Here is a 25,514-nt window from a genome sequence, read left to right as displayed (position 1 = left end):
TTTTTTTATAATATCACCTTACATTAATACTAGTGTAAGAATATTAATGAAATTAACGGTAATTAGATCATAAAAAGGGTAATCAACCTCATGTCACAGGATAAGAATTAAATTTTCTCTGGGATCCACTACAAAATTAAATTAAAAAATAAGGAAATAAAATATCTAAGGTTATTTTAGATAATTTTGTCTAGTATTTATCAAAATGATATCATTTTGGATTAAAAAATTAAAATGATAAATACAATTATAATCTTAAAATAAATTAAAATTACAAGCACACAATAATTTTAGTTCCAAAACGACATTATTTTAATAAATATTAGACAAAGTTTTTTAAAATAATATTAAAAAAATTCAAAAAATAAATAAACATAATCCTCATTTTCAATGTCTATGCCGAAATAAAATTAGTTTTCTATCAACATGAGAAGTTAATCACAATCATAAAAATTGTATAAATATAAAGGGTTTGTCTAAGATATAAAATGGTAGAATCCATCACTAAAATAAAAAATAAAAAATGACAGCACAATTATTGAACGCTCTATAAATTAAGATATAAGTTTTCTAATGAGATTTGTATTTCTCAAATATAAAATGATGTGTATATCAAATAATAGTAGTTTAACTAGTGCTATAAAACTGAACAGATAAAAGTAAAAGTACGTATTCAATCTTTTCTAATATCATTTTTAGAAAAAATTTAAAATCTTAATCCAAAATTTATCTTAAATTGAATTAATCTCAAAAACATGAATCAATTGAAATATTTAATAAAAATAAAAAGAACATTAATATAATGATAATTGGAAGATACAGAATTTGTGCTTTATCTTTTTGTCCTTACTCCTTATATGTTCTCAATCTCATCACCGTCCCATCTACACTTTTTCCCAGAAGGTCTTACCCATCTTCGTGATACGAATATTAATTTTAGGAAGAGAGAGAGCAAAGGTATCTCCATCTCTGTCAAAACCCTTCACAGATCATAGAGTTCAGATATCTGAACATCTCAGAGCTCACAGCTGAGCAGGAAGAGACCCCAAGAGAGAGACAAGCATCAAGACAAGAGGATCAATCATTTTTTCTTTTCTTTTCTTTCTATAAGAATGATTTTTCTTTTTTCTTATTTGTGATTTTTATACGATAAAATTGATATTAAATAAGCAACATCTTATAATATAATAATGAGATTTGATTTTCTAATATTGCATGAGAATTTAATTTTTGTGTTGTGACTTAACTAGTAGTAAATACTATATTTATTAAAAAAAACACTTTGCACGTAAATTGAATGGTCACCAACATAAGAATTGAATTTTTACGTCACATGAAAAATGTTTTCTCTATAATAATTTTGTAAATATCAATAAAAATAAATTTGCAACAAAATTTTCGCAAGAGAGAATTTTATATAAAAATCTAACATCAATTCCCGTTTTTCAATGCCTCGGGATGCGGGTCACAGTAGAATCTACGCGCCTACACACTCTCCGTGGATTTTCTCTCTTCGTGGTAACAAAAATTCTTTTACAGGCCATAAATTCGAATTAATTATCCTCTTTGTTGATGAAACTTCTTGGATTTTTAATTTTTTTTGGTGGAGAAAACTTCTTAATTTTAATACTCTAAGTAGAGACTTGGCGTTGAGTTAGTGGGGTTGGACATGTGTTCGATTCCTGCTGAATGCATTTTTGGAGAGGGGCTGAACCTTTAGCCATCACTGCCCCCCGCACTCCGGATTAGTCTTATAGCCGGCTCAAAGAGTTGAAGCTCGTGGAGATACCGGAGGAAGCCAACTCGCCTCAAAGAGATAATTAGAGTTGGATAACTCCAAAAAAAAATATTATAACTAGAGAAATACTTAAGCAGTTTTTATATTCACGAGTGGTAACAACTTTACATTAATATACGTGTGTATATATATATATATATATCCTCTCATATTATTTATTAATATATGAATATTATGTTATGGAAAAATGACTCAAAAATAGAAGTGATAAACTTTACATAAATAATGATAAATTTTAATGTAATTATTTTTGAATAATTAACATAAAAAAAGTAAATTCTATTCAAAACAATTTGTTTTGTATAATGATATAAATTCAGAATAAATCATTGTATTAATTTTGGCTGAATACAAGTTGACCTTAATTATTTTTTTGAAACAAGTTGGTCTTTGAATATTATTATGTTTTAATTTTTTGATCCGATTATGAGATTAATTATGAGCTGGAATTTAGTCACAGCTAAAATTCCTCATTTCTTTTCAAATATATATTTGATATGAATTAAATTCAAATTCTCTTCCCATTCTATTCAACCCTTGTTACTATCGGAAAGTAGCCGAGCCACTTGTTGTTTGGAGGTGATCTTGGTTCAGGCTAAATTTTAATAAATTATACTTATACTATATAATTATATAATTAATTATAATTTGATCTGGTCTAAAATTAGAATTTGGCGCTATTAAAAAAATAAAATATATTTGGCGAGAGATTTGGATAAGTTATATTAAGTTATGTGTTTCATTTTCACTTATATAACAAATTTTAAATATATTTAATAAAATTATAACTTTTTAATATTGTCTGCTCAGATGTTTTATATTTAATATAATTTAAATATATTATAATATGAAGTAATTAAAATTAAAAAAATAAATACATATATAATTTTTTGATCCGACCTCTATTGGAGCTGACTCGGCCACTGCTATCTGACATATACCCTAAAATGAAACGTGTTAACTTTTGATGCTAATTGATTGGGGATTTGTATATGCTCTGATTGTAATTAATAAATTAGTTTACTAACTATCATCTCAACTGGTTAGATATTAAGCAGTAGACTAAGAGATATTAAATTTGTTTTTTAAATTCTTGATTTTTTTTTTTTTGGATAGTGTAAAATATTATTGATCTTAAATTCGAATCTGGCCGCTTTTTCGTCCAAAGTCATAAGCTAGTTAATCTCGAAATGTTTTTAGTTGCACTGTTAGCGCTTCCTCCGGTATATCTTCGCAGTACTTCCTTTCTTTAAAAATTAATGGGTTAAACAGATGAGCTTCCATAGTTATTTTCGACACTAGAATATCTCTATCAGTAAAATATGACACAATTCACATAAAAATTTACCTATCATTTATAGAGAAAGGATATTGTAATAACCAAGTTAAGTTACTACCATATTACTACCAATCAATCTCACCATTAGATCGATTATGTTGATCCAACGGTTATATTTATTTTCATATTTGTATGATTATGATTCCCTATATTTAAAGTGAAAGCATTAAATATGAAAAATCATAACCATACAAAAGTAAAAATAAATATAAAGTATTAAATTTGAGAAATCATGACTATACAAAGATGAAAATAAATATAACCGCTGAATTAACATAATCGATCTAACGGTGAGATTGATTGGTAGTAACTGGTAATAACATAACTTAGTTGTTACAATATCCTTCCCCATCATTTATATTGATGAAAATAATAAGATCAAAGTAATGTAAATTAACAAAACTTTTTGACAAAAATCGTTTGTAAAGAAAAAAAAGTTTCTTAAGAATATAATTAAATCATCATAAATTCATGAATATGCAGAGATAACTACAAGTGTTAATTTTTAACACGATCCGCTAACATAATATAAAAAATTTGTATTTGGGTCTACTCGTTTTCAAATTGATATCATATTTGTATTGACAAAAACTAACCTGAAAAAATTCGTTTCGTATAGTGTGTCAACTTACGAACCCAAAATTAATTTGTGTTAATCTTCTTACATGTTATTTATATCTTATTATATAATGTCATATTGATCCACATAATAAGTAATACGATTTAGGCTTTACAAGTTATTCATATCTTATCGTGTGGTGTCAATCCATATAATAAGTGACATATTATGAGTTTACAAATTATTGGTGTCATGTCGTGTCAATCAGTAAAATAAGTGAGTCATATTTGTTCGAAGATTTTTTTAAATTTATGTCATGTTTATGTGGACCCGAATTGTAGAGAAAACTTATACCTATAATGATCTTGCACTTCTTCTGTAGATTATAATCAAATTAATTGTTCCGATTTGATGTTATATTGTTATTATCAATTTAATTTTGATATAATAATAAAAAATAAAATAATAGACACATGACTAATAAATTTAAATCATTATAGACAAGTAAATCAACCGTTAAGTTTTAATACAAGTTTAATACAAGATTTCTTATTCTTAATGTAATCGTTCCCCATATATTTATATATTTTATGTACATTCGTGTGTTTACTGTTTACGGGTAATAGCTACTACGATGCTTTGCTTTAACTAGTCTTTTTTAACATTTATAAACTGTAACCACACTTTCTTGAGTGGCCAAAGTTATGCTTGGTTGTTATCAAAAAATAAATAAAAGTTATGCTTGGTAGTAATCCAATACCTGTTTTTTTATAAGCTATTGTGCTTTTATTACATGGAAAAGAATGTAGGTAGAATAGGACTAGGAATAAAACGGGCAAAGTGAAGGTGCGAAGGAGACGTCTAATGGGGAAGAGATTGAGATGGTTATTGAACAGTGTGTGTGACTGTGTGTCTCAGATAGATAGATTCATAGATAGGTGTTGGTGTTGGGAAAATAAAATCCCAAGTCAGAATAGCAATAATTATTATTAAACACATTACTACCTCTAATAATAATATAAACAAACCAAAAGTACTATTACCGCATCCTCTTCTTAAAGATACGTTAAGATTTTCCTTCGTTTCCCATAATCTCCTTCTTCTATCTGAACTCACAAGACAAAAACTCCATCATCATGATGATATTGATGATGATGATGATGCTGCGTTCCTGAAAAGAGACAAACCAGAAGCTTCTTGTGTTTGTGTTTTAGTAAATAGTTAGTTGTATGAAAAATATGCATAGCTTCAAGACAGCTGAAGCAAGCTCCCAACTCTATTGCCACTCCTCCTTCTTGCTTCGGTATGTTACGTAGCTTCTTTGTGTCTTTGTCACCCTTTCTTCATTTTCTTGTTTTGGTGACACATGGTAGTGAGAAATGGATTCATGTGCTGCTAAGTTATTGTGTATGTCGTTTTGGTATCACAAAATTTGTGTGTTAAAACTGTGCATCTCTGTTTTCCTCTGGTTTTTTAAACAGTGGTGACGACACCAACCGAAACCAAACGCGTTTCTCTGATCTTGGGGAGCTTCAGCATTCCTCTGCTGTCTTTCAACAAGAACATGCGGTTGATTTATCCTCGAGTAACTCTCTCTCTCTCTCTCTCTCTCTCTCTCTCTCTATATATATATATATATATATATATATATACTATACTATACTATACTATACATGTGTGTGTGTGTGTCATGCTATGTGTAATCTCAACTTTGAACTCTTTTTGCAGGCTCTATGTATAGTGTGAAGTCAAGCAATGTTGTTGTTGGTAGTAGTAACATGCAGTATGGGACAATGAACACGGTTTTTCATCCTCTTCCCTTTTCTCTCTTGTAGGTAGATAGTAGATAAGTTTTGTTTTGTTAGAGGCTTATGTGATGGAACTTTTGGGTTTCAAATGTTGTGGTTTGTGTAGAATCTTGGGTCTGCAGAGATAGGTTCAACAGGGGTAGGGTGCTTGGATACTGGGCAACAACTCATGTACCACAAGGAAATGGCCATGGCCACCTTGCCTTTGGGGAATGGTCATGTTGAGAATTGGGCTGATTCAGGCATGGCAGATAATAGCCAACAGACTGATGATACTTCCACTGATATTGACACTGATGACAAAAACCAAGTGGGTATCTATTTCTCAAACATGTTTTGGTGTTTTCATGTTAATTTGCCAAATTAGTTCGCATTTTTTTTTTTGTGTGGGTATAAAACCAGAGTTTTTGCTGTTTTATATGAGAAATCTGCTATGCTTTTGCTGGAACTGAATAATGTTAGTGTGAGTAGAAGTGCCTTTAGGTTCGACCATGAGCTGAATGTAACAATTTAGAGGTATCTTCTTCAATGTTTAGTGAAGCGGTTGTATGTTGTGGATGAATGAGTAAGTCTTAATGATCTCTGATAGTGTTTCTCAACCTTGTGTTAGTGCAATAGTGTAAAGAATGGGGCACGTGTGGTTGTGGACTCCAAGGATCAGACAAAGTTCAAAGCAGGAGATCAGAAGGTATATTTTGCTACGATTTAGTTCAACATCTTGTAGCTACCGATCTGTGTTTTAGTGCTGATGCTTTATTTCCTTGGATGCCCTTTTTCTAGACCCTTCGTAGGCTAGCTCAGAATCGGGAGGCTGCAAGGAAGAGTCGGTTAAGGAAAAAGGTAATTGCTCCCAAGGGTAAAGTTTAATTGCTCTCGTTTTATTCCTAGATATGTAGAAAATTATGAATGAGATCCTTTTGTTAAATCAATTGGTACCTTTTTCCATCCATATGTTTATCTTTGTCTTTGTTTTAGATGAAGAGGCTTGTAAATTCAATGGCTGGTTTACTATGTTTACTTTCTAAGAATTTTTTTTTTTGATAAAATGGTGCAAGAGTAGTCTTATTTTACACTAACTTCATTTAATCTCAAGTTTTTAACATGAAAGATGCCTGTGCACTCGTTCGCACACACACGCACACACAATTACTTGTGGGACTAATGTAACATATTCTGTTGTGCTAGTGAATTGCTGTTCCCTTGATTTGTTGATGATATAACCCCTTTATTATAGGGTATGTGAAGTCTTAGGATTTTAAGGGGAACATATTTGAATCACTTATAGGTTTTTGGTTTTAAATAGGCATATGTGCAGCAGTTGGAGAACAGCCGGCTCAAGCTTGCGCAAATAGAGCAAGAGCTTCAACGAGCACGTCCGCAGGTGTAAGAAGTTGAAGATTTCTGGTTGATATTTGTGGACAATTTGATTTTGTTGTCTTCATGGGTTTCCATTGCAATGCAGGGTATATTTATTGCAACTCCTGGGGATCAAGGTCATTTGGCTGTTGGAAATGGTAATTAAAAAGAGACAACTCCTTTAGTGGCAGAAACATGATGCTTATATTTGTTACATCAATATGACTCAATAATTCTTGCATTTCTTTTGAAATTTTATTTAATTTGGCAAATAGACGGGTGTACCTTCAATCCGGGTGCGATCATGGAAGTAATGTATTTGAATCTTTTAAGAGAAATTCTTTGTGAACTTGGTGAAATAATATGTGATTTATTAAAGTGAAATATATTGATATTTACTTTATAGTAGGAGGGGAGGGAATGTGACTGATGATGTTTATTGAACCTTTAGGTGCCTTAGCATTTGACATGGACTATGCCCGCTGGGTTGATGAGCATCAACGTCTGCTGAATGAGCTAAGATCAGCTTTAAATTCTCAAATGGGTGATAATGAACTACATCTTCTTGTTGATGGTGTCATGGCACATTATGATGAATTGTTTAGGTTAAAGAGCATAGGGGCAAAGGCTGATGTGTTTCACATGCATAGTGGGATGTGGAAGACACCTGCAGAAAGATGGTTTATGTGGCTTGGTGGATTCCGTTCATCTGAACTTCTCAAGGTGTGATTATTGACCAATTCATCACTTCATTTGCATGTAACTTCACTTGAGCTAACCTTTACTTTTTTCTTTTTGGGATTCAGATAATCAAGAACCACCTTGAGCCCTTAACAGAACAGCAAGTGATGGGCATTGATAATCTGCAACAGTCTTCTCAGCAGGCTGAGGATGCTTTAACTCAAGGTATGGAAGCATTGCAACAATCTGTTTTAGAGACACTTTCTTCCACCTCCTTAGGACCCACTGGTGCTGGAAATGTTGCTGATTACATGGGCCAAATGGCAATTGCAATGAGCAAACTTGCTCCAGTGGAGAATTTCCTTCGCCAGGTATGTGAGATATAAAATCCATGAGAATTTGCTTAATTTATATTTTTAGTACTTATAACTTCATTATGTATGTGCTATGTATCAAAATAGATACATCAGAAGTTTTATATATATATGTTGTATTCTGATCCGCATGGTTTATGTTCTTAGGCTGATCTCTTGAAGCAACAAACTCTGCAACAATTGCAACGAATTTTGACCACGCGTCAGATTGCTCGGGCCCTCATTGTCAGAAATGATTACCTTTCAAGACTAAGAGCACTTAATTCATTATGGTTAGCTCGCCCTAGAGAGTAGGGACTTGCGTTAATATATATATATATATATATATATATATATAGCCATGGTGCATCCTACTGTTGGACCTCCTTTATTGGCTCCAAACTAATTGGCTATTTCTGTTCTAATAGGAACTCAGTGATGAGTTGCTGCGACCCTCAACTATAGAGCGTCGTTAATAATCGGCTATAATGAGAAGAAACCTTGTTACTGGTAGCTGCTGATCAACTTTTCTTTAGAAGATAGGTTTATGGCTTGAAATTTGATCTGTATAAGTATTCAACTGTTGGAATGTTCTGTATATTATTGGCACATTCTAGTGATTATTATATTAAGTTTTAAATCGGAAAGTTGAGATTCACAGGTTTGAATGCATAACATCATCGCCCTTTCACCAACAAAAATGAATGATTGTCTTTTATATATATATATGGTTTTGCAACTTCTTACTTTGCCATGAGAACTTGGAGCTTTTGTTGTTGGGCCTTGAAAAAAAAAATAGAAAATAAAAGTGTTTGGTGTGGATATCGAAGTGAGAGTAATAAGCAAATAGACTTTTCATGCGACATGAAGTTTTTTTCCTTTTATATATGGGTTTTATTAGTGTTATGTTACATGATTTAAGTGTTGTTTTCAACACACAAAAAAATGGAGAGAGAAAGTGAAATGATGAAAGAGAAAGAAAAACATGTGGACCCCATCTATTTAATGTGTGTGTAGGAAAGTGATGTTATATCATGTTACATGATAAACATAAAACCCTTTATATATATATATACACACAAACAAACAAGGGAGACAATAACGGTGGCTCTTATATGAATAAATTTTTGGTGTTATTGTTGCATCAAGATTTATTGCATCTTATTAATAAGAGTATTACATATCATAGGAGAGAAAAAATTTGGTAGAGAAAAGAAAATTTTAGTTGACATATAATGTTTCTATTAGTGGGATGTATTAAATTTTTGGTGCAATAGTAGCACTAAAGATTTATTCCGGAGAGAAAAAAATTGGTCAGGGACCTATTGAATTCTGTGTTTGCAGGAAAAGCCCTCATATCTTTAGGTAGTGTTTGGTTCGGGAGAAGTTTTTTTTTACTAGGGAAATGTAATTGATAGGAAAATGGTTGGAAAGTGAGTTTGGTAAGAAAATGTAAAAAAAGTTGTTTGGTTGACCCAAATATTACCAGAGAAATTTATTTAAATATGCAAAATCTATGTTCGGGAGAAACTTTGCACCTGTTTTTTCACTTCCGCAGTTATCTCAAAATATCACATCTCAAGTGGTATTCTGTAAGAGTGAATTTCATCCAAAAATCAACACAAAAGTCATTTTTTCATCTATCCTATTTGTCTGGTATTTTTTGAAAAAACCTGAACCAAACGTGGTATTTTCTAATATCCACTTACACTTTTTCATCAATCCCAAAATAAACCTTCAACCAAACACTACCTTAAGATATATATATGGAATTTTTTTTCTTATGTTATTGAAAATTAGTTATCTTATGTTGTTCAAATAAAATTATAAGTGAGATCAATAAATAATTGGAGAGAGAAAAAGCAGAGATGAGATTCATCTCTGTTAAGTGTCTGTCTGTAGAAATCTGATTTATTTTATGTAGAAAGAGAGAAGCATAATCCATATATATATTTACAAAAAAGCATGACCTTATTGAATGATCAACCGTTCCATTTACTTACATATCCATATGTTACTTGATATTCTGAAGCCAAGTCTCAGTATTTTACCCTTGTATGCTTCTCATCTGAATGCTATTGGTATAGAAAAATGTATTAAAATAAAATTCAGAGTTCTTTCTACATTCCCTTGACTTATTGTGAATTCTGTACATATATATGTGGAAAATTTTATACAAATTTATCAGATGAAAGAAATATTAACAACTGCTTCCCACCTTAAGCAGAATTATGAGCAAGGAACGATCTTCAATTTACTTAACACAGACTTAAAAAGCATAGTTTCTTCAATACTTATCCACCACAGGTTTATATTCTTGTCTCCTGCTATACATTTTTCCTGCAAAAAATTGCAGTCTGACATGAGCAGAAATTCAATTCTTTTCCAAATATTTTCGTTTGTTTAAATATATTAAAAGTTTGAAACAGGAAAGGAAAGTGTACCTGGTCTCTGGTATTTTCTACCTGTGACAACTTTGGGAATGAACACGCCAGTACCTTTTCCATTCTTCCAAAGGTTCACAAGCCAATCAGGAGGTGAACCTAAGCTATTTGTTTCCCAAGAACAGAAATGGCTTGCAGGTTGTGGTGCACTCTTGTTATAAACTGACCTGATTGAACCACCATTACCAACACTAAACGGGTTGAAACGTTTTCTTTCCAATGAATCTTCATTATCTTCAGATGTCAAAAGCAGAATCTGCCTCCTAATCTCAGCATAGAAAGTATCGTCATCATACTGTGTCTCCATAATGATATTTAAGATTTAATCAGGCTTGAAATCTAGGCTTGAGTTTGTGTGAATATGGAAAATTTTACTTGGGACTTAAAAAGAATTGGGGTATTAAGATTCATATATATAGATAAGGAATCATTGATAGAGAAAAAAGTAAAAAAAAAAGAGTTCTTTGTTTGTGGACAATGTTTGGGTCTAAGAAAGCAGGACTATGTAAATTTAATCTCAAATAGTGTCTAAATTGGAAGAACATGCCCTTTTTCGTACGTTAACAGGTGTCGCCTGCCTTGAGCGTTTTAAATTTCACGAATCATGATTCAATTATTGAATATATGATCCAAATCAAATGTGTGAGAAAAGATTCTGTGGTTACTTTCTAGTGACATAATGATGATTATGCATAACCAAATATCAACATCAACCATACTTATAGTTCAGGTTACCATAAAAATATTCATGTCTCGTATTGTTTCATAACATTGACTTGATTTGTGTTTTACGGAGTGGCTAAACAACAATTAAGAGTATCAAATTGGTGGTGGATTACCACTCACGTAACATAACTAACAATTAAATGGTCAAACTTGCGCTAATCTTTAATATTATATCGACAATGTAAATAATAGTTACCCTCACGCTAATAGAAGAGATTGATGACGATATATTCTTTTATATCTTGTTTTAATATGATAATGTCCTTTGAAATTTTTTCTTATTCATTAATAAATCAACTATAACAATTTTAATTCCTAAAATCAAGATAAAAAATAATTATTTTAATTATTTACTACTAATATATGAGAGTAAATGAGTAAAACCTTTAACGGAACAAAATATATCGATTTCTATTAAGAGAAGCGTCATTAGGAAAATTCTTGTGAGAAACATAAAGTGGGGACAGGGGAGAGATGGTTGTTTACACGTTAAAGATTCCATAGAGCACAGACACATGTTGGTTGAAGATTCTTGTGGGAAATGGAGGATACCTCTTTGTGGGGGCCACTTACAGTCATTGTTATTGGGCTTTGGATACCATTCTATTCGTTCGTAGCAAAAGAAAACTCCAACCACAGATTTCATATCTGTCACAATCCAGCTACTTTTGACTAAAGCAAATAAAATGAAAAAGAAAAAAAGACCAAAAAATGGAATTGCTTTCCATTTCTAATGATAATTAACAAGACATTCTGTGCAGGGCTATTAGTACATAACATGACCTCGATCCATTGAACCCCTCCCTCGTCTTCCTCCACTTGGGGATGGGATCCTTAGCTACTATAAGGAATTTTTTTGCCTAAATTTGGTAGCTTAATTTGAGTATACTTATATCAATAAATTACTAATACATTATTATTTATAATTATTAATTCTTGATTGATAATGTATTAACTATTAACAATTTATTGACGTAATACAAGTTACTTAGATACATTTAATTTTTCCATCACAATCAATCAATCAATCAATTTAGATTAAACAATTATTAAGTCACAACTCGTAAGCTACTGAATATGTTATGACATATTTAGATTAATTAGATTCTTGATCAATCAATTTAGATTTTTGTTTCTAGCAATGCATAATAATATTCATATAGTAAAAGGTAAGTGAATAATTAATAATTAAAAGAAAAAAAATTGAAAATATATCATCTCTTATGTTAAAGTTTCACATCGATCACCTCAAACATATGGATCAACGGGTGGAACCCGACTCTAGCCATTCCATGATGATCTGGAATTGGGCTCTAGCCATTCCATCCCATAACTGCAGCACGTACACTGCATTTTTGGCCGTCGATGAACGCAATTCATGGTTTAGTGGTTTTTTATTTTCTTTTTCTTTCATAGGATAAAAACTGTTCTGATTCGCATGGCAAATCCATTGTAAATATTTATACTATGTATAACTACGCTTAATTGGATGTTAAATATAACTTCAATGAAATTATAGGAAATTGACAAACATAAAAGCCAAATAAATAAAAAAATAGTTTGCATTCATTAGGACATTATTGACACAAAAAACTTGAAAACAAAAAAAAAAAACTTATCCAAGTTATTATGTAGTTGACTTTATATCAGATTATTGCTTGCGCAAAAACCAGTTATGACTTTTTTTGTTTGTTTGTTTAAGTCTACAATTGTGATGATAAACTTATTCTATAATTTAAAATATGACAGTTATGACAGCTAGAGTTTTATTTTCTATTTCTATTATTTAAAATATGGACTACATGCATGTGTGATGTGTTATAACCTTATCATTAATAACTTATACCAAATGTTAGTTGGAGCATGAGAACTGAGCATGTGGAATTGAAAGCATATGTTCGATTTTCCTCAATATTTTTCTTGAAAGAGATTTAAAGCCTTAATTCTGAACCTATTCCGAACTCTGAATTAGTTCATAGAAAACCTATAAAATTATCGGAGAATACTATCCAAATATATATATATATATATATATATATATATAGCTTATAATACTATATAATTCAGGCATGACATGTCTTTGCATGAAATTATTCTTTAAAATATGGACTACATGCATATGCATGTGTGATGTGTTATATATCCTTATTATTAATAATTTATATCAAATGATGGTAGTTTAGTTGGCGCATGAGAACTGAGCATGTAGAGGTGAAAGTATATGTTCGATCCTCCTCAGTATTATCTTTGGAAGAGATTTAAAGCCTTAATTCTAAACTCGTCCCGAACTCTGAATTAGTTCATAAAAAATCTATGAAATTACCGGAGGATAATATTCACAAAAAAATAAAAAACTATATCTATATATATATATATATTAATAACTTATAATACTATATAATTCAGGTATGACGTGTCTTCGCATGAAATAAATAATAGCTACGAATATATTAAATATTTGGTATCTTACTATCTTAGGCATGGGGCCTCAAGCACATGTCAAATTTATGAGCAACCAATGAATATAATGTAGTTCTTACGACACACAATATTTATATAGTTCCTCTATATAAACGATGAAAGGAAAACATTATCACCCAAGAACTGAACAGTATCCATGGATAGTAGATTTTGAATTGATTGACTTATATATTGTCCCTACGTCAATTATCTCCGGAATCTGCCCAAATTAAGGGGCTCCATTGACAACACCATGTGAAGCAAACTATCAGTATATGGTAACAAGTACATTTCAATGTTTTAGGATCCACCAATAAAAGCAAGAGTAGCATGCAATAATCCAAAAAAAATAAAAGGAAGTGGTCCACTATGTGTGCCTTAGGAGGCTGCTTTCCATATGACTGATATGCTTCTGGGTTTGAATCCATATTGCAAATTAATGCTATAATGGAAGAAGAAGAAGAGTCAATTTTGTTGGTAATGGATACTAACTTCTAGACAACGCATCAGGGTCCTAGCCTTCTTGGAAATAAGTATCAGTGTAGGCTAAATTGTTTAAATAATTACCTGAAACTTTTTAATTTGTTCTACTTGGTTTCTTGATTACTTGGTTTAATGATGCGTAAATGAGTTTATTATAGGCTGAGATTTGAATGGAATTGATAAATTATGATATTTAATGTTTAGTTGACTAACAAATAAATTGCTTCTTAATGCTTATTACTATATTTCTGGGACATTCTTGGGATGTGTATGATACTGAATTATGACTATGTAAATAACGGATAAGAGTCGTTCAAACAAGAAATCTACATATGAATATGTAATGAATTACTTCGTGTTCGAGATTACCAACGCTGTCTTAACAGCGCTGCTTGCCTAAAATTTGGCTTTGTTTGAGAATAAAATCTTTTTAATTTGTATTCAATGTTTTACTGAAGTTTTGGTTTGGTGTAAACTGTAATTTTTGTTTTATATACGTCGTAAACACTTATTTATTATTTTAATGTGTTCGTTTTCCATCTAACTAGAGCCGGCAAAACGGGCTCGGCTCGGTGGGCCAACTCGCCCCATCGGCTAAATGGGGTGGAACGGGCTGAGTTTTTCGACCCATCTCAAAAGTGGGGCGGGGCGGGCTCATTTTTTGGCGGGTTGATGGCGGGCATAGGCGGGTCAGTGTAAAATAGGTTCGGGCTAGCGGGGCAACCCGCCAAACAGGGCGGGGCAGGCTCAATTTTTCAGCCCACTTTCAAAAGCGGGGCAGGCTGACTCATTTTGTGGCGAGTTGATGGCAAGGTGGGGCAAGGCGGGGCGGGCCGTCCACTTTGCCACCTCTACACCTAACGTTGATACATGTGGCAAAATTATATCGCTATTTATAAAGGGAGAATAGTTTCCCTTGTTGTAATTCTGCCGCAACATACACATAATTCAATTGTGGGTCCATCTTTTAATTAAAAAAAAGCTATGAAATTTTTTTTTTTTCTTCTTTTATGAAAGAAAACACTTCTTCGGCAATAGCAAAAATGTAACATGATTAAGGTTATGGGAGATTTATTTCCATTTTAATATGATACTCATATTTTTGACCCTTTTGTTCCTCATTAAATAATTAATAACCATTTCGTCCCTTACCCGAAACTATCCACCATCCTACCACTCTTTAATCGATTAACTTCAACATTTAATCGATTAAATGGTTAAAACACACAAAAAAAGTTGACCCATGATTTAATCGATTAAATCACGCATTTTTGTTTTCTGGGCTGTAAGTGATGATCATGCCATTTATCCTGTAAGAAAAATATTTCTTCTTCTTAAGAGATCATGCCCCAGCAAAATGAACAACCATTAGAATTAATGTAAAGATCAAATAACCCTAGATTGACCATAATCTCCAACTCCTTTTCCCCGCATTTTTGAACCATGATTTCCTTTGAAAGCTCAACAGGAAACAACACAATCTGTGTTTCTATAACTCAATCCACATAAAGTAATCTGACACTTGTTCATCTCAGTGACAAAAACCAATCAAACACTAGATATAGATAAATCAAATACCCTTTGAAGAAGACTTCGACTGAGGAGGTGGAGAGAATTCATCTGAAACATCAGGAATCTACTTCCATGCCTCCAACATCTGATTCATAACTTCTCGAACCAACTTTACCTACAAACTTTGTTTTAATCTGATTTTCATATTTTTTTTGGCGTGATTTAATCGATTAAATCATGGGTCAACTTTTTTTTTTGCGTATTTTGACCGTTTAATCAATTAAATATTGAAGTTAATCGATTAAAGAAGAGCAGGATGATAGATAGTTTTGAGTAAGAGACAAAATGATTATTAATTATTTAATAAGAGGAAAAAAAACCCTCATATGTCTGATGTTTCTCTTACTCAAAGTCTATCGGGCCTTTTTTTTAATTTTTTTCCCTGTGATTAAGAGTTTTGCTTAATCAACTCCCTATTCATATAGAGCCTAAACTTATTATTTAATGAATGAAAAATAAAAATTAAATGAATAAAATTTATCATAAATTCGCCCTTATTTTAAAATGATAGTTTTGAATTATATATCATATTTTTTAAAATGGGTGAAGACTCATTTATTCCACGTGTAAGATTTTTATGTTAGTTTATTTGGGCCCTATGGATAAGCCCAAATAGATGAAATATATGACTTTTGATGAAAAAATGGAGAGATTATATTTACAAACTTTTTGTTTACAAACTACATTATATCTGACCGGTCATACTTTAATCAAAAGTGTATGATCGTTCATATTTAGTGTAATTTATAAAAAAAAAATTGTAAACGGATCTTTCCCCGAAAAAATAGAGTTACTATTTTTGATGAAAAGATATCACCCTCGACGAAAAGATATTACCTTTGAAGGAAATGTATTACTTCATTTTATAAATACCTCTAATATTTGATCCCAGCATTTGGAGAAAGTGATTTTCTATTATTTTAAATTACTATATTTGATATTTTCTGAGTCACATCAAATAATAAATTCATGTAGTTTTTCTGAAGAGAAGTGCCCGTCGGACTAACAAATCCTAGGATGTATATTTTAACGATTTCCGTGAGTTTTTCTGTTTTAATCTTTTTAATTAACCAATTTAAAGTCAAAAAATTACGAGTTATCATGTAACACCTTATTTTAGATAAGTTTTTATTTATTTATTTTTTAATATTTTCTTTAAACTGTGTGATCTATTCATCAAGAACTGAGGTAGCCACGTCCTATACAAATTTCCTCATTAGGATCTAATTGAGCATTAGCATTCACTCTAGCAATTACTATTAGTATAGAACACCTTACGAGAAAGAATCCTCTCATGTGATATGAGATTATATGAAAGGATACCGATTATTTAGATTTATGTGATATGAAAACCCATTCAATTAAAGAATAAAAAAAATAATTGTTAATTTGTATTTAAATGACTGAAAATTATCTCTGGTGTGAGCTCTTTTCACATGATCCATTCCAATGTGCACTAACTATAATGCCAACTCCACCTCTAATGTAAGACCTTTAATATTTTTATAATGAATGTTCCCCGCCAGCCTTCCCATTCAATGAAAGTTAGAGGTTGAGGCATGTCGACGGTTCACAACCCCAACCCTTCAGCTAAACACCCTCATGGTTTCTTCCTTGCTCAAATGAGTGTTCCACGTTAGATCTTTCTGTCGTTCGTTCCTGCACGTACAGTACATGTTAAAGAACTTTATAAATAACCTCAAATGCGTCCATCCACTTTTTTGTGTATACATCGGACAAATTTGTTTCATGCAACATGAGAAATTATATTTTTTAACTATAAATACATGGAATGTGAGGGAAATGAATTAAAATATTTTGGACAGAGTGAGATACCTTGGTTGCAGAGAGTTGTTTTCTGGGTTTGTCATCTTTAATTTCTCCAAATTAAGGAATAGCTCAAAGGGCAGCAGGGCAATGCATGAAAAGAATATATTTAGGGTTGGTATTTATAAGAGGGGAAGTTAATTAAATGCACAGTGAATATGGAAGGCAAGGGAAGTGGTGGTTGGGTGTAATGTGCAACTACATGAAGGACACAACTACCGGTCCAGGGTAAGAGTAATGCCTCAACCCCCGTAAGAGTCTGTTTCATTTCTATTAATTCTACGTTTCGTGGAAGTTGAGAAACATGACCGTACGTGTGAACAACGCCGGACCCACACAGGGGCACATGTCCGCTCTTGCGGACAAGAAATTTAGATTTTAGGTTTTTTTTTTTGTTATATGTCCTTATGTGTCTCTTGTTCAATATTTATATTAGTAAATGTTAATTTTGTAATTTAGATGTTAAATACATTTTGTGTTGAGATTAAATGTCAGTAATTTTTATGACATAATATTGTTTTTCATGTAGTAACTGAAGAGATAGGATGACTTTATTTTTTGAGTTTGCACACTTCAATCGCTCAACTCAACAATCATTAGACATATCTTCACTGTCATACTTGTTTCACTAGTAACATTTTATTTATGAAAAAAATGTTTGTCCTTTTAAATGACACAATTTGTGTCATTTCACTCTCACAAAAAGGTGGAACCCACACTTTTTTTTGTCCACTCTCTCCCCCATGATCTATCTCTTTCTTTCACTTAAAATGATACAATTTTATATCCTTTAAAATGACACATACTTTTCCCTTAATTTATACATCATTTTTTACTAATTTATATTTCTATCTGCTTAGAATTGCTATTTATCCTATCTATTTTTCCTACATTGATAAGTCAACTCCTCCATGTGAAAGTTATATCAAAAAAAATTTCAAGGACAATGTGCGGACATAAACTTTTTTTCCTGGGTCCGCCACTGCGTGTGAATGTCAAGTTGAAATTTCCCACTATAATGTGAACACTATATATACCTTTTTTCTTCTTCTTCATGCAATGTATCATTTAGGTCCAGTACTCTAGTGTGCACTGCACCTATCTAATATCTTTTTTTTTTCTTCATGCACTTTATCATTTAGGTCTAGTACTCTAAGGGTGTAAATGAGTTAGGTTAGGCCAGATTTAAATCTTCATGGCCTAGGCCTACGTAAAATATATGTTGAGCCTATTTAACCTATTAGCCTATTAAAAAATTAGTTTATAGGTCAGGCCTACCATTAAAAAATAAAAAGCTTAACATGACCTATGGGCTTTCTAGGACTACCATGTTAGAAATTTTTATAATAATTGTGGGTTCAATCCTTTCTTGTTTTTAATAAAAAAACGGGTTAAGTCATGATTCATATAGGGGTGCAGTATAAAGCTCATTTAATTAAGTGATGTTTTTGTTTGGGCTTGGATATCTGTAAACTGTGGGAAGAGGACTAGGGTTAATAAGTTTGGCTAGGTTCCCTTTGCATTCACAACGTGTTAGAAAACTGTTACTCCACAACTCGCCCCATCGATGGTTGTGATCAGGGAGTGGTGTGAATTGCAGTGGAAAATCTTGGTCTTTCCATTGCAGGAGCATTAGAGGAAATAAGAAGCCTTCAAGAAATCAAGAATCATGTCTTCAACAAGTAAGCCTAAATCTTTTGGTGTTCTAATTTCATATAATCTCATATTGAAATTTCTTACATTTGGTATCAGAGCCTCAATTATATGATTTAGGATCCAATTATTTATTTTTAGGCATGGTTATGATTTTTAAATTAAATTTTAGTACGAAATTCTTTAATCAATTGAATTAAAAAAAAAAAAGAAATGCAAACCCGATGACCATAGTCCATGAGTGAACGATGAAAGAATCCAACCATATATAAAAGGACAAAAACTTGGTGGTGATAACATTATATCAAAACCGGACCGACCCGGCCGGGTCGGCCCGGAAACCGGTGACCCGGTCACTAAACCGGGCCAGTTTGTTTGTTGGATCGGACTTGTCACGGACCCGGTACGACCCGGTGTGAACCGGCCGGGTTTTAGGAAAACCGGTGAACCGGACGGGTTTTACACAAACCGGACGAGTAATGCGTATTAATTAAAAAAACTAAAAAAACTCAAATACGACGTCGTGTAATAAGAATCACATCTGATTAGTTCTTTTCTTGCTTTATTCTCGGTCTCAACTCTCAAACCCTCTCATCTCAACTCAAGTTTTCAATTTTCAAGCACTTCTTCGCCTCAAATCTCAAAGGCCCTTCGTTGCTTCTGTGGGTGTTGGAGATAGAAGATCAAGGAGGGTAACTTAGATCAACTCAAAGGTAAATGCTTTGTTTTTCTGAACCACTTTTTGGACAGTTCATATTTGGATTGCTTTATCTTTTATTTGCTTCGATCATACGTGATGCTTTACAAGTTTCCTTTTTCTGTTAGATTTTTTCTTGTGATTACTTTAACCAATTTTCATGTTTTTTCATGTTTTATTTGCTTTCTGAACCACTTTTCCTGTTAATGGGTTCTTAGTTCTTACTTTCCTAATAATTTATCAATTTAGTGTACCCTTTTTGATTTGGGTGACATCAATGCAAATGGGTTTCTGATTTGTTAATTGCTTGAAGCCTTGAACTTGAAGCCTTGAAGTATTACATTACTTTACAATTTTCCTTAATGTTACAGTCAATTAGCGATTAGTTGACTTGCTAATTTTGGTTTTTTATTTATGTTTTTTTAGTAATTATTGGATTATTTGTTTAATTTCAGAACCAAGAGTAGCAGGTAAAGCTTGTGAAATAGGTTTGTCTTCTTGATACCACTCTGTGTTTTAATGTCATCTTTATTTTTTTTAGTAACAAATATTACCACTCTACGAGATTATTTTTCTGCAAAAGAACCTTCTCCTTAGGAATCTTCCTTTTATTGTTATTATTGTTGGTATAATCAGTTTAGGAATGCATACATGAGTTACTTCGATAATGTATATGATAAGTAGCTTCTGCAGTGGTTTTGAAATTTTTTGTTATCCAAGCATATATTAGCTACCTGTAATGCTCCTAAGCTAGTTAGGGGTGTTACATTTGGTTTGGTGTCGTGTAAATTTAGGAGATAACTTGTTGATGACTCCCCTTAATAATAATCGATTGTAATTTGTAACTTCAGTAACAAACTGGAAATACAATTTTGATTCTCGACCTTCTGAGTGTAGCTTTGCATAAACATGATAGTTGGGTTGCTAGGGTGTGACGGGATTGTTAATTTGTTGAGTGAACTGCCAATCTGGTCGCATCACATAAACTACCTTTTCAAACAGACTATTGTATATAGAGTTTTTTTATATGTGTGTGTGTGTGTTGGTGCTGTTGGGTATGACTCATACTTCGCATGCTGATGATGGCCCTAATTATCGGGGTCAGCAGAAAGGCAACTGGGGTTCTATTTTATTGTAATTTTCTTAGCAGTTTGGGCTTGGGCCCATGAATAGCTGTTGTTAGGGTTTTGTAATCCTATTTATATTTGCCTTGTAAACCGAGAGACTTGTAACGAGTGGCGGTGAGGTGAATATAGTACAGACAAGCTGGACGTAGCCTAAATTGGGTGAACCAGGGTAAATCACTGTGTCTATTCTCTCTCTCTCTCTCTCTCTCTCTTTTCCGTTTTCGATTTGTGTGTTGTCGATTTCCAACAGGTGCTGGTTCATTAACCTGTTGAATTTTTATTTGAATTTGGTTTGATTTATAGCTAGATATGTCATCTACTGGACCTGAAGCACCAGTCTCACAAGAAATTTCATCTCAACAATCATCTCAAAGAAATCAACACAAGGGAAAAACTGATCCAAGTTGGGCACACTGTAAACAACGTGTTGAAGAGAATGGAAAAACTGTTCTAATATGTCTTTATTGTGATAAGATAATCAGGGGAGGCGGCATCAATCGACTTAAGATTCACTTGGCAGGAGAAAAAGGGCAAGTTGAATAATGCAAGAAGGTTCCAGCAGATATTCGTTTTCAAATGAAGCAAAATATTGATGAGGGCAGGAACAAAAAAAGAAAAGTTCAAGAGGAATATGAAGATAGTAATCCATTAGATGAAGATCAAGTGAGAGTAGTTGATGAAGTGCCACAAAATCCATCAAGAAAAGCACCTTCTACATCTCAAAAGGGGAAGAGTATTAATCCTTTAGGTTCTTATTTTATGCCTAGAACAACTCCTGGAGCTCAACCTGGCATAAAAAATGTGTTGCAAAGTAAAGAAGTAATGGAGAAGTGTGACCTTGCAATTTCCAAATGGATGATTGATGCTGGTGTGCCATTTAATCCTGTTAATTCATCATATTACCAGCCAATGATTGATGCTATTTGTAGCAAGGGTCCAGGGTATAAAGGTCCAAATTTTTATAGAGTTCGTGGTCATTTGTTAAATAAGTGAGTTGGAGAAGTCAATAAACTTGTTGAGAGTTATCGCACTGTTTGGAAGCAAACAAGATGCACTATTATGGCAGATGGGTGGACTGATCGTTGTAGGAGAACTCTTATCAATTTTCTAGTTTACTGCCCAAAAGGAACTATTTTTCTCAAGTCGGTTGATGCTTATAATGCTTCTAAAACTGCAGATTTCTTGTATAAGCTTTTTAGAGATGTAGTGTTGCATGTTGGCCCTGAAAATGTTGTTCAGATTGTGACTGATAATGCTGCAAATTATGTTGCTTCTGGAAGGTTATTGGAGGCTGAGTTTCCTAAGATTTTTTGGTCTCCTTGTGCTGCTCATTGTATAAATGTGATGTTACATGACATTGGGAAGCTAGAGGAAGTAAGTGTTGTTGTGTCTCATGCTGCCACAATTACCAAATACATATATAACCATTGTCATCCATTGCATTTGATGAGAAAATATACAGGTGGAAGGGAAATTCTTCGTCCAGCTCCTACTCGTTTTGCCACTAATTTTATTGCATTACAAAGCATATTGGCTCAAAAAGATGCATTAAGGGCTATGGTAACTTCTAGAGATTGGACAAGCTCAACTTATTCTAAGGAGGCCAAGGCAAAAAAATTTGTGGAATAAGTTTTAGATTGTAATTTTTGGAAACAATGTGCTGAGATTGTGAAGCTTACTGAGCCACTTATTCGCGTGTTACGTATTGTTGACAATGAAAACAAACCTGCCATGAGTTTTCTTTATCAAGCTATATTTAAAGCTAGAGAGGAGATGATAAAGAGATTTCAAAGAAACAAAAAGAAGGTGGAACCTTACTTGAAAATCTTAGATCGTCGTTGGGATTCACAGCTTCGCAAAAATCTTCATGCTGCTGGTTATTTGTTGAATCTAGGTTGTCGTTACAATGATGAAGAATTTGAAAAACATAAGTTCACAACATCAGGCCTTTTGGATGTCATTGAGAAATTTGCTTATGCAGATCCTGATTTAAATTCTAAGTTGACAAGTGAGATGAGAATATTCAAAAATGCTGAGTTAGATCTTGGAAGGCCATCTGCTAAACACGAACGAAATACCGTGATGCCAGGTAAAATTTATCATTGATATCTTTTTTTATGAGCATTAATTCTTATTATTGCTGAATAATATTAATACTAATTTATTTTATCACATGCAATATTCTAGATCAATGGTGGGAATCTTATGGATGTGGTGCACCAAATTTGCAAAAATTGGCTATTCGTGTTTTAAGTCAAACATGTAGTGCTTCGAGTTGTGAACGCAATTGGAGTGCATTTGAACATATTCATTCGAATAAGAGAAATAGATTAGAGCACCAAAAGCTTAATGATCTTGTCTATGTCCGTTACAACTTGAGGCTGGCACAAAGGTATTATTGAGTATTTACTTTTTTTTATATAATTATTTCTCCAAGTATTTCTAATGTTGAAAATTGAACAATTTTTTTTTTGTATGCATAGGAATCGATTGAAGAATCAAAACTATGATCCAATAAATTTTGAAACATTTGAGGACCATTCTAATTGGGTACTAGAGGATTCACCACCATACTTAACAGCTGAAGAAATGGAAACCTTACGGAATGAGCTTGCAAATATGTCCATTCAACCAACTCTAGATGATAATGGTGTGTTTACTTATTGTTCTATGATTATTTGATTGTTTGATTACTTCATGTTAATAACTAACTTACAATAAAAAAAAAAATATTTGTTTTAGATCAATTAAATTTGGATGATGATGATGATGAAGATGAGGCACAAGACAACACCATAGAAAATGCAAATCAAACTGAAGGCAATGTTGGTCAAGCTTTGGATTTATTTGATGAAGGAGGAGATGATGAATTAATTGACACAACTTTGCCTCAGTGGGCATAATTATATGTTTTTGTGCTAGTAATTTGATTTGTTTGTTTTCTCTTATATTGACAAGAGTTATTGTTCTAAACTTGTGATAGATATTAAGTGTTTAAGAACTAGACAAATATTATATATTTCTTTTATCTTTTGTTGGACAATAATATATGATTTATTGCTTTTTAAATTAGAATATTTAGAATTAGTATTTTTTTTACAGGTATTTGAGTATAAATTACAGGTTTGCATATACTTATCGGGTCATGCGGTTGAACCAGTGACCCACTGGTTGACCCAGTGACCCAGTGATCCAGTACCTTGACTGGGTCGATAACCGGGTCGAGTTTAATAACATTGGGTGAAACTCTAACTCGAAAACCCAGCGACTATAGTTATAACACCGATAAGGTAATTGTTGCAATTTGTTGATTGGCCTTCAATCTTGAAATTTAATTTCAAGGCTAAACATATATAAGGTTTGGAACACGTTATGGAATACTGCAACTTGGTTGTTTGATTTCCTGGATAAATAAATAGTCTATTGAATGCTCTCAATTTTCGCTAAGGTATGGAAGCCCATAGTCATATTTTTTTTATGTTTGTAGAAATAGCCAACACACATAAAATAAATAATGGTGGTCTGTGTATTTTAAAATTTGAACATGGATAACAACCCAATAACATACTTCCTTTGGTAGTGGATATTTGAGTTTGTGGATATTTGTTACTATCTACTTGTAATAGAATTGAATTTTAAATTCTTATGAATAGTTTTTTTCTCTTCAATCATCGTGAAACAAAGTTTTTACATTTGATTTACTTGTTAGCCTGACAGTTTGTATATTGATTACAATTTGTTTGGTTTTGTAATAGTATAACAGTCAATCAATTTGTTATGAATATTTATTAATTTTCGAATTTACTTTGTCTATAAATTAGTCATTAATTTTTTAATGATCTTATGTTTATAATAATTTAATATACGCTTGTATATGTGGTGCAACGTTACTTCAAGAATGTGAAATCATAATTGAAAGTAGATATATAATATGAATTCTTTTTCTTTTTTTTTTGGTATCCTGATATATAATATGAATTCAATTATGAAGTTTGTTCGGTGGCGAGATTTATAAATTATTGTCGTGAAACATATATGATAGTTTGAGCTGCTGGATTACAATTATAGAGGATGAGTAATGAAAGGCAAATAATATTTTTAATATATTTTCTATTTAATCATTATTTTTATGGGATAAATATTAAAAAAAAAAAAGAAAAAGGAGGAATTTATATTAAAAAATCAATTTGATATATTTTGCAACAAATGTTGATGTGACTTGGAAGTTGTTATGATATAGTGTTGATTGCTCTCAGCTTCTGTTGCTCGTTCTAATATTTTTGTTTATTGAGGTGCATGCTTCCCCTTGAATTGATTAAGTGCAAAATTTGCATGGGAATGCCATTATTTGTAATTCATGATCAGTATAGGTGTTGCACTTACTTGTGGACTAGATCACGGTTTTGGGCATGTGAATGATATTATATTGAAACATATTAATGTGCAAGAATTTTCATGAATTATTATAGGTAATTACCACCAAAGTAAGATTCCTTATATTGATTTGTGAAAATTTCTTTGTAAAATTTGAGGAATGAATTTGGTTATTTTATGCAATTTCTTGCCCAAAGGAGATAATTGTATGTTATAACTGTGAATTTGTTTGGGATTATGTTAATGGAGGTGCATTG

General features: G+C 32.2%; 3 protein-coding genes across 3 annotated transcripts; 2 read left to right on the top strand and 1 right to left on the bottom strand.

Annotated features, from left to right (window-relative positions):
* Nucleotides 1-4,934: 4,934 nt before the first annotated feature.
* LOC133317237 (transcription factor TGA2.2-like) lies at nt 4,935-8,209 on the top strand. Its single transcript, XM_061519076.1, has 11 exons — nt 4,935-4,999; nt 5,178-5,281; nt 5,425-5,498; nt 5,611-5,814; nt 6,115-6,192; nt 6,285-6,344; nt 6,808-6,885; nt 6,967-7,018; nt 7,312-7,583; nt 7,667-7,912; nt 8,063-8,209. The coding sequence occupies exons 1-11, from the start codon at nt 4,935-4,937 to the stop codon at nt 8,207-8,209; spliced, it is 1,380 nt and encodes a 459-aa protein (XP_061375060.1).
* Nucleotides 8,210-9,980: 1,771 nt separating this feature from the next.
* On the bottom strand, nt 9,981-10,740 carry LOC133317208 (uncharacterized). The gene is made up of 2 exons (XM_061519043.1): nt 10,339-10,740; nt 9,981-10,234 (listed from the first exon to the last, which is right to left on the bottom strand). Exons 1-2 carry the CDS (start codon nt 10,643-10,645, stop codon nt 10,182-10,184), a joined length of 360 nt encoding a protein of 119 aa, XP_061375027.1. The 5' UTR covers nt 10,646-10,740; the 3' UTR covers nt 9,981-10,181.
* An 11,202-nt stretch (nt 10,741-21,942) lies between these two features.
* Nucleotides 21,943-23,786, top strand: LOC133317217 (uncharacterized). Its single transcript, XM_061519056.1, has 5 exons — nt 21,943-22,443; nt 22,549-22,972; nt 23,071-23,275; nt 23,367-23,533; nt 23,626-23,786. Exons 1-5 carry the CDS (start codon nt 21,943-21,945, stop codon nt 23,784-23,786), a joined length of 1,458 nt encoding a protein of 485 aa, XP_061375040.1.
* The last annotated feature ends 1,728 nt before the right edge of the window (nt 23,787-25,514 follow it).

This window comes from Gastrolobium bilobum, unplaced genomic scaffold, assembly GCF_033153095.1.
Source record: "Gastrolobium bilobum isolate Gb01-03AN ecotype WA unplaced genomic scaffold, APGP_CSIRO_Gbil_v1 utg1269, whole genome shotgun sequence".
In the NCBI taxonomy this organism is placed as follows: Eukaryota; Viridiplantae; Streptophyta; class Magnoliopsida; order Fabales; family Fabaceae; genus Gastrolobium; species Gastrolobium bilobum.
Note: the sequence above shows the minus strand (reverse complement) of the source record. Positions and strands in the feature narration are given on the sequence as shown.

What these genes read in the sequence shown, in the direction of transcription:
- LOC133317237 (XM_061519076.1), top strand. Translation starts at nt 4,935, where the DNA reads ATGCATAGCTTCAAGACAGCTGAAGCAAGCTCCCAACTCTATTGCCAC. An exon ending in ACACTGATGACAAAAACCAA is followed by an intron (nt 5,815 to 6,114) that starts GTGGGTATCTAT and finishes ACCTTGTGTTAG; the next exon opens with TGCAATAGTGTAAAGAATGG. An exon ending in TCAAAGCAGGAGATCAGAAG is followed by an intron (nt 6,193 to 6,284) that starts GTATATTTTGCT and finishes CCCTTTTTCTAG; the next exon opens with ACCCTTCGTAGGCTAGCTCA.
- LOC133317208 (XM_061519043.1), bottom strand. Translation starts at nt 10,645, where the DNA reads ATGGAGACACAGTATGATGACGATACTTTCTATGCTGAGATTAGGAGG. An exon ending in TAGAAAATACCAGAGACCAG is followed by an intron (nt 10,235 to 10,338) that starts GTACACTTTCCT and finishes AATTTTTTGCAG; the next exon opens with GAAAAATGTATAGCAGGAGA.
- LOC133317217 (XM_061519056.1), top strand. Translation starts at nt 21,943, where the DNA reads ATGGCAGATGGGTGGACTGATCGTTGTAGGAGAACTCTTATCAATTTT. An exon ending in ACGAAATACCGTGATGCCAG is followed by an intron (nt 22,973 to 23,070) that starts GTAAAATTTATC and finishes GCAATATTCTAG; the next exon opens with ATCAATGGTGGGAATCTTAT. An exon ending in ACCAACTCTAGATGATAATG is followed by an intron (nt 23,534 to 23,625) that starts GTGTGTTTACTT and finishes TATTTGTTTTAG; the next exon opens with ATCAATTAAATTTGGATGAT.